Consider the following 9,184-nt stretch of genomic DNA (forward strand, 5'->3'; position numbering starts at 1 on the left):
GCCTTCAGCTCTCAGCTGTGGCATCTTGAACCTTGGTTTTGTGGTTCCTGAATCTCAGGTGCTGTGGGGTGTTGTTCAAATTGTTCCCAACAGTAAGTAAAGACTTCCTGTATCCTCACCCCTCAGTCCTGATGAAACCTACTTGATTTCACTGGTTTTTAACCATCCTGTGTTTGGGTTTCTTCTCCTCAGTCCCCAGCTCTACCTCCTCGGCCACACGTCACCATGGCAGCACCTCTTGGCCCTCTGTCTGATCCAGGGGCAGAAATCAGCCTCCTGGAAATCAACCAGGAGCTTCAATCCCAGCTGGAAAAAAGCAAGCAGGACTTCCGAGACCTCAAGGAGAAATTCCTTATATCCGAATGTACTGCCTACTCCCTGGCCAAGCAGCTGCAGAAATACAGTAAGTCCTACAAGATCATGGCCACCAAAGACATGTCTGTCTGTATTCCTTCTGAGAAACTAAAAACCTCTCCAGATGCTGTCTTCTCTCTTCCAATGTCACATAAATTTCATTCTGACCACAATCCGGGAAATGTAGAAGTGGGTATTTTATCCTCAGTTTGCTGAGGATGGGAAAACTGAAGACAAAGAGGTTAACAGTGACATGTCAGGTGGGGTTAGAGTTAACATCCCAGTTCCTGCTTCCTGGTGCGGACACAGAAACGCCTGGTCCTCTCAGGATGGTCTCTGTGCTGTATCAGATCCTGCATGCCTGCAGGCCTAAGTGTCAGGGACTAAGGAACTCTCTCAGGTCCCGCTTCTCTGAGGTCCCATTGGTAAAGCACCAAGTTAGTTACACTGGGGAAACATCCTGATGGCACACCCGGGGGCGAGAGGGAGGGTAGCAGGTGACACTACCTGCTTTCAAGGAGATGGAAGTAGTAAGTGGAAAGTGGAAAGAAGGTCTCCTTTCCCCCTAAAACTGTGGTATCTGTGAGTGACGCCATCCACACAGTGACTTCCCTTGTGAGAGGGAACCGGTGCAGAGCCTCTGCTTCCTGAGTCCACGGAGGCCATTTGATACCCAGTGGCAAGGGTGAGGGTGTTTCAGGGAACATCACGGTCTCTCCCTGAGCTGGGGACCTTCAGACGTGCAGGATGGCCAGCAGGTCCAGGCCTGGGCCAGGAGACATGTGGCCTAGTGAGAAGGAGGGTGAGTGGGGGAGACCACAGCCCCGGGAACCAGCCAAGCCAGGGTGTGGGGCAGGCCTTCCCCCACAGTCAGCCTGAAATGGGGAGCTCAGCTGCCTGTTCATTAGGAGGGGCCTGCGCTGGCAGAAGGAGTCATGAGAACGGGGCACGTGCACAGCCGAGCGATAGGAAGGAATCCTGACAACTCTCAGCCCGCATTTTTGTCATTTTCTCACAATTTGCTTTCAATAGAACAAGGGGAGGTGTAATTAAAAACGAATGACGCAGAGAAAAAAAAAAACTGAGGCATGCTTTTTACGAAAGGGAAGAGATGATGAACTTTCAGGGAAGGACAAGCAGTTTTGTTTACAACTTTCCTGAAAATCATCACATAAGTGTGGGAAACCAGTTGTGAAGATGATGCAAACAGATATCACCTGAGGGCGTGGGGTGGCGGTAACACAGCACAGGGGAGAAAAGCATGGGTTGTAGGTCAGTCAGCCTGGGCTAAATCCATGGTGCCCAACGTCCTGTGCCTCAGTTTCCTCCTTGTTAACCTGTTAGTGTTGTGGGACCTACTTCTCTGAGTCAGAATGAATACTGAGTAATTTCTTGTAACGCTCTAAGAGCAGAACCTGGAACTGTGTAACTCTGTTCATCATTCTACTGCTTCTCATAACACAAACTGTATTAGGATTGGGCCATATTCCTCTCCGGTGCTTCTGGTTTTATGCATTGTGGTTTCCACAAGTGTAACCGGATGAATTTTTACCTTTGAGATACTTGCTCAGTATAGAAATCCCAGCTCAGGGGACCCATCAGTCCAGTAGCCCTGGGGGCCTTATGTCATGTCCCTGCTTAGTGTTTCACTTAGGAGTCTCCAAGGCTTGCTAGAGTGACCATGATCAGGGGAACCCAAATTCTGACTCTACCAAATACCAGTTCATCACCGTGTCCAGTTCCTCTCTGTGCCTTGGGGCTGTTCTTTCCTGGGCTCTGAAACAGGGAGTAATCGACTGCCCTGTAGTTGGGAGGCTGAAGAATGTGATGTGGAGCTCCCAGCGCAGAGCCAGGTGGCCGGGGTTCCAGTTGTCCTAGGATGGACCCTGCCTCGTCCCTTGAAGGCAGCGAGCACAGCAGCATGTCCAGCTTTCCCCTGAGGCAGGCGTCTCTGTTTCTCAGAGTGTGAAGAGTCCACCGACCTCATCGAATCCGTGCTGGGAGAGAAGGTGCAGTTTGAGAAGGGGAAGCAGGCAGACACGGTGGCTGAGAAGCTCAGGTAAGGAAGGCTCCATGTGGGAGGCTGCAGGGACGCTGTGGGCATCTTTGACTTGGGGCAGCAACAAGTCTGGGCCAGGAAAGGGCAGAAACGTCATGGCAGGCACGTGACCCAAATATTTCTAAAACAACTAAGACAACAGTGATTGGTAAATGATGGACTCCAATGACTCAAAGTCTCGCTCTCTCTCTGGAAAAAAATATCAAAGTCCCCAAGTTCAAGGGAACAATTCGTGGCTTTTAGCACATTCACAGTGTTGCGAGATCACCACCTCACTTACCTTTCACAGAGTCATGACCTGGCTGACCACAGCTTGAGCCTGCCATTCTCCTGAGCTCACCAGTTCACACCAGCTCTACTGGACATGCTTCTGCGTCTGGCGCTGTGTCCTTTCACTGCACGCCGCGCTGTGTGTAGTTTTCCAGGGAAACGGGTGTCCCCGAAGTTAGCAGCTGAAGGGACATCTCTCTGGCGTGTGCTTAGGAGAACCCCTGGCTCTGTTTACAGAAGGAAAAGGTGTAAGGGATGTGCAGGGTTCACGGCTCCTTTGGGGAAATTCTGCCAGAAATCATCACGAAAGATCTTATTGTCTGTTGTTCAACTCTTTGCATTTTAAAATTTTTTCTCTGCCCTGCCTTAGGCTATGTCATACCCTCATTAAAGACCAGGCTAAAGAGCTGACCCGTTTGTATCAGAAGTTACGGAAAGGGAAAGACGTTTCCCAACTGCTCAATAAGCTCCTCGAGGACCTCCTCACCCATGATGACCCTGAGCATTCCCAAGGGCAGGGCTTCCAAGAGCAACTGGCTGAGGGGCGCAGGCTGGCCAAGTGCCTTGCCCGAAAGCTCAGCCCAGGTAAGGCGGCCACCGGCCCTGATGCCCGGAGCTGCGCCAAGGCCCTGGGCTCACAAGAGACTCCCCGCCTGGCCTCACGCCGTGTGCAGCAGCCCTCCTGGATTCCCCATAGCAAGTGGGGCCATGAGAGAACCAGGAGTGGAAGGTGGTAACAGAGAGCAGAAATGCACAGTGTGGAGGTAATAGTGCTCCACGTGTCTGCTTCCTCCCTGAGGGAATGCAGCCTTTGGAGCGGGAGGCAGCCTCCACCAGTCTTTGAGCCAGAGAGCAAAATGTGACAGGAGGATGCTTGTTAGTGTGCAAGGATCCCTGCACTAAGTGGGAGGTTCCCAGAGTCAGCGTGGTCTGTATTAATTGTGGGTGAGAAAGTGAGTTTTACTTTCTCCATATCTGTCTCCTCATCTGGAAAGTATATCAAATAACCTGTTGATACTGTAGTGATCAGATAGGGAAAATTCATGAATGCATGTCAGGAAAAAATAATGCTCCTGACTGTGTGGAGTTGGATGAGGTCCTTGATGCAGTAGGACTTGGAGGTGGGAGTGCTGTTTAGACGGGACCGCTTTTCGTAGACGGATGTCCCCTTGATAACACTGAAGCCCACGTGGGGGCCCTTGAAGTCCCCGGTGGAGGGATGTGGGACAGGGTGGTTGTCCTGTCGTGAGGGCAAGGAGGCGGCTCTATGTGAGAGCTGTGAACCCACAGAGAGTCTGTGGCTATGGTGGGACCTGTGGCACTCTGCAAGACACGGTGCAGAAATGAAGCTGACAAGCATTCCCTGATATGGACAACAAGAGCCGGTAGAACGTGTTGCCCAGGTTCAGTGATGCTGATCCTCAGAATCAGAGACACACTGCCTGACGCATCAGAAATCCATGCCACAGCAGTTCTTAAAGACAGTGCCCTAAACTCAGTAGAATACCTAGTCATTCATAGACCCTTAGGTCTCCAGGGACATAGAAGCCGCTGTGTTTATAGTGGTGATGTGGGAAATAGCTGATGGGACATTTCTGAATTTATTTGCAGAAAATTATGAGGATGAGGAGGATGAAGAAGAACAAGGAACCCTCACTCCCAGGTGACAATGAAAATTCTGGAACCAATAATGTGTGGGTCAAAATGGACAGGGTCTCAGAAAGTAAAGTAAGTGAGGTCAAGAGAGTGACAGATGTCAGATGCAAGGTTAAGCAAAACTGCAGATGGTCCCCAAAGGATGGCCGTTTTGGCTTGGTTGCCTGTTGTCTCTGTGGTGTTGTAAGACCGAGATGAATTCACCAGCCTTAGGATTCCCCGTGGGGACAAAAATACCCATTCTTTCCTGTAAATGGACACCGGGAGGAGATGCATATCTACTTCCTACACAGTTCTCTAAGGTCCTTGGTAGGAAGGTAACTCACCAAGGAATTGGTAAACAGACAACTAGCAAAATTAAAACCAAGAGAAGTACCTAACCAAACTCCAAAAACTTGGGGTGTCATGTGACACTATTAATGACAAAGTGCCTAGAAGGCACACATTTCTGCAGTCTGCAGGTACTCCAGAGCTGTAAGTAATTGACCAATCTATGTAAAAATCATCCTGACTCAGGCCCGTGGTGGTTGCCCCTGGTCTGGTCTCCACTGTGCTTCTTGTTGTGACCGCATCCTGCTGGGAGGGTGGAGTCTCATTCCTAGTCAGTGCTTCTGTGGCCAGTGCTCTGAGGATCAGCTCCTGCTCTCCCAGCCCCGGGCAGCCACACTCTGCCTCTTATAGGTTGGTGTGCTTGTTCCCTCTCCAGCCGGTGCCCTGTGCCTCTTGTGACCACTCCATATAACTCCCATCCAACCAGCTAGGAAGCCACAGTGTCTGATCCTCCTGGTTTGATCTCTTGTCATTCCTGTCCTACCCGGCACAGCATGGAGCAGCAGCAAGTTGAAAAGAAGGAAGCCCTACAGGACACAGTGGATGAGTTTGTTTTGACTCCTTCAACTCTGCAAGAAGAGTGTGACAACGACCAGTCCTACAGTGCTGGCGAATTCCCATTAGATGAACAGGAATTCGGCTCTGCTCTGGATTTCGCCTGTGAATGCTCCCACACCCAAGGGGATGAAACGTCACGTGGTCCCCCAGGTAGTGTCCATGTTGTTTGTTCTGCACACCTTGTCTACACTGAGGAAGGTCATCTCTATACACGGGCGTTACAGACACACTTTGCTTTAAATCAGGACATAATGGATGTGGAGACACAGACATCAGGTGGGTCAGGGAGCCTTCAACCATCCTAGGCAGCGGCCATGCCTCTGTCAACCTGGCCCCCGTGTCAGGCCATTGAACCTATGTCATGGGTGACAAGCTCTACCCACCTCAGTAGGACATCCACAAAGTCTTGTCAGATACCCTACGTGGATCAACTGTCTTTTGTTCCATGCAATGACACTTTCTTTTTAGGATCAATATCTCTCGAGGGCCTAGACCTGTCCAATGTTTTTGGCTCACATACCTGCATATCAAGGAAAGGTGCTTTCCCTGGTTTCACTGCTCTCAGGCCCAGGCACAATCTTCTCTATGTGGGTTCAACTTAGCCAAGTGGTCATCTGAAAACAACTGTGTCATTACCTTGCCTGGATGTTCCTATGAAGCCAAGCTGGGCTCTGGCATCACTCAGACCAAATGGCTTTTGTGTCGGTAGAACACCAAAGATTCTTTTTGATTTGAGGTTTTCTACAGTTGATTCATTAGTCTAGTTTCAAGAATAAATTCCTGGGAAGCATCAAGAGCCATGGTATGTCATGGAATAACCCCATTTTGCAGCAACACTTCAAGAAAGTGCTTGGACTCCTCCGCAGGACCTCTGGGGAAAATATATTCGGAACTCTTTTTACAGACTCCCATCAGAGGAGGATATTGGGATAATTTGTGGGGGAGAAGAAAGTGAATTTCTGCAGCAGGTTAGGGAGCAGTCCTGTGCACTGCTCGTAAGACTTAACCTTGGCCATCCTGGAATATCCCTGCCAGAGCACTAGGGTCTTGCCCTGAGAATCTTAATGTCCTTGCAGTGTGGGTGGTCACTGTGTTGGTAATATGGGAAGTATGATTTCCTTAGTGTCACCTGCTGTCTTGGAACTGATTTTCAGAAAGTCAAGATGATCGAAGGGAAAGAAATGGACAACAGCCAATGTGCCCCAGGTAAGTGTGAAGACTGTGGACTACGAATTTTCCTGGTGACCTCTGGAGACCTCACATCGGGGATAGAGAGAAAGTGCTGCCTAGAAGTATTCCATCCATTCAGTCAATAGCAGAATATGGCCTTTAACCATGTCATCTATTTTCATGTGGTAGTTGTGTAGGTGTCACTTTCTTACTCCCTTTCATGTTGAATAACCTACAGAGAGTGGACACACATGAATTGACCAAAGCCAGGGATTCCGGTAATCAGCTGTTGTCTCCTGTGTGGTTAAAACCAAAGTGAGATGCGTATTAACTTTGTGTCTGTTTGACATCATCATGTTGGAGGAGTTTGGATAGCAAGAGAGGAAGTTGAAGAATAAATGCATGTCCCATCAGAATATTGAGAAAATATTCCTTGGAGTCAGAATGTCTGAGAGGCAGTAAGGCCTCAGGATATTTAGTCCCTTGGACACTGCATGTACAAGTCAATGCAACGTATGCAGAAGGGTTGAAGCCACTTGTTTTGATAACCTCTGTGTGCTGGGAGTCATAATTATGACATGAGTATGACAGGGATGTTTTAGTCTCCTCCTCCGTCACCTGGTTGTGAGGCCAGTACACAGAATATCTCCTGCTCTGTCTCCCACTGCTCCTCATATCGGAGGCCACACTCTGCTCCTTAGATAGGGGGATAGTATTTTCCCTCCAAGGGGACAGCCCCATTGCTTTCTGGGACCACTCGCTATCACACCCATCAACACCAGCTAGGAAGCCATGGTGTCTGATCCTCCTGGTTTGATCTTCTATCATTGTTGTCTCCCCCGGCATAGCATGGAGCCCCAGGATGTTGAAAAGAAGGAATTCCTACAGGACACAGTGGATGAATGTGTTTTCGCTCCTTCAACTGAGCAAGAAAGGCATGACAGCGGCCAGTCTTACCGTGATGGCAAATTCCTGTTTGATGAACCTGAAATTGGGTCTACTCTGGATATGGCCTATGAATGCTCCCATTCCAAAGGGGCTATAACTCCACGTGGTCCCCCAGGTGGTGTCCATATTCCTTGTTCCTCACACCCTGCCAGACTCATACACCTCTCCAGCCCAGGCCCACGAGGTCACTGCCAGACCTCCTAATTATGAATTCAGCTCGTGTCCTCTCTTGCAAGGCTCTAATTTCCATTCTTGAAACATGCCCCTGAATTTGGATGCCTGCCAAGGCTGTTGGCAGCCTTTTCTATATCTCTGGAGATGGCACTCCCCTGGTTCACGCTCTTCACTTCGTCTAGGTCTTCATTTGTCTTATCTCATCTCAAGTCAGCTGAGAACCCGAACTGGACCACTGCTATGGGACAGTGTATGTTTCTCTGGAGCAATGCAGGGTCCTGAAACTTCCCTACCCCATGAGTGTCCCCTGTTTCTTTGTAGCTTTCAAGATTGTTCTGATTTGATGGCGTGTAGAATCCATTCATTGGTTTAATCTGCATGGCTGATTCCTCTAAACCATTCACCTGTTGGAATTTCAGATGGAAAAAGCCTCAATATTGCAGCAACTGTCTAGGAAGCAGCCAGGGAGTTCCCCCAGGATCTCTGAGAAACAGAATCGGTTTGTTTGCCTAGACTCAAGATTTAGGATGCTATGAGGATGGCTTGTTTTATCAGGGATATTGGTTTAATGACTCAAGAGTACCATCCCAATTTTTGCCCGCGAGGCCTTACCTAAGCGCTCCTGGATGTTTACACTCACAGTTGCCTGGTATTGCTGTGCTTATATGTCAGTCCTGTGCTATGCAGGATATAGGAGTGGGCATCTGTGAAGGCGAATGTGCTTAACGTAATTGTTTCTCTTCATTATTTGCAGAAGACCGAACTGATCAGGAGGGTCTGGGAAGACAAGAGCCGGCTGCCCCCAGGTAATTCTGGACACTCGGGGGCTGGGGATTCAAAAGTGGCACCCGGGGAGAAGCAGAAAGTGCTGACGAGCACGGTATTATCCATGCGGTCCAGGACAAATTACCAGTTTCACAATGTTCTCTGTCTTCACCGTTGTACTGGGATTGTTTCCCATTTCTTAATGACTTCTCGAGTTGAGTAAGCCACAGTCCGCTGACCCGGGTGAACGAATATGTCACAGGGACCACGGTGCTTGCTCATTCTTGTGTGCTTTAGAGAGCCATGCACATCTGCTCTCTGTCTTTAGATTTCGTGTGGACAAGTGTTCATAACATTAAAATATCATAGCAAGTAGACAAACATGTTCTATGATGCCACAAGGTTGAGAGAAAGAGGGCTTCCTGGCATGAGATTTCTGTGACAGTCCACTGCCCCCAGAGCTGCCCGTGCTTGGCCACTACATGCAGAACTCAATGCCATTTGCATGGAAGGGGAAAGGCCACCATTGTGGGACTCGTGTGGTATGAGTCATAAGTGGACGGCACAGAGATAATTCAGTCTCTTTCGCCAGAAGCTTGCTATTTGGCCCGTGCACGAGCACTTATTTTCCTTTCGAACAGCTGCCCCTGTGTGAAACACAACGTGTCCCACGAAAACAAGAATCGTTTCTCTTCTTAATGGGTCCTTCCCCTCTTTGCTTTCTTGACCACTCCCTTCCGCCTTGCATCAAAGCCTGACAGGACTTATGACTTCAGATCCCTCTTAGGTTAATCTTCACTTGTCCCTACCCTGCAGGCTCAGCAGACAGCTGGTAGAGGTGGTACAGCAGGACGTCTCAAGGGACTCTCAGGATGAACACTACTTGACATACTCAGTTCT

The 9,184-nt window shown here is 49.3% G+C and overlaps 1 protein-coding gene across 1 annotated transcript; it reads left to right on the forward strand.

Moving 5' to 3' along the window:
• Nucleotides 1-225: 225 nt before the first annotated feature.
• Nucleotides 226-4,350, forward strand: LOC148161894 (putative NBPF family member NBPF5). The gene is made up of 4 exons (XM_088020508.1): nucleotides 226-403; nucleotides 2,317-2,413; nucleotides 3,054-3,268; nucleotides 4,295-4,350. The coding sequence occupies exons 1-4, from the start codon at nucleotides 226-228 to the stop codon at nucleotides 4,348-4,350; spliced, it is 546 nt and encodes a 181-aa protein (XP_087876634.1).
• Nucleotides 4,351-9,184: the final 4,834 nt, after the last annotated feature.

This window comes from Eumetopias jubatus, unplaced genomic scaffold (assembly GCF_037043125.1).
Source record: "Eumetopias jubatus isolate StellerSeaLion01/CBP00866 unplaced genomic scaffold, mEumJub1_p1.0 scaffold_39, whole genome shotgun sequence".
NCBI classification, from domain to species: domain Eukaryota; kingdom Metazoa; phylum Chordata; class Mammalia; order Carnivora; family Otariidae; genus Eumetopias; species Eumetopias jubatus.

What these genes read in the sequence shown, in the direction of transcription:
- LOC148161894 (XM_088020508.1), top strand. Translation starts at nt 226, where the DNA reads ATGGCAGCACCTCTTGGCCCTCTGTCTGATCCAGGGGCAGAAATCAGC. An exon ending in CAAGCAGCTGCAGAAATACA is followed by an intron (nt 404 to 2,316) that starts GTAAGTCCTACA and finishes TCTGTTTCTCAG; the next exon opens with AGTGTGAAGAGTCCACCGAC. An exon ending in ACGGTGGCTGAGAAGCTCAG is followed by an intron (nt 2,414 to 3,053) that starts GTAAGGAAGGCT and finishes GCCCTGCCTTAG; the next exon opens with GCTATGTCATACCCTCATTA.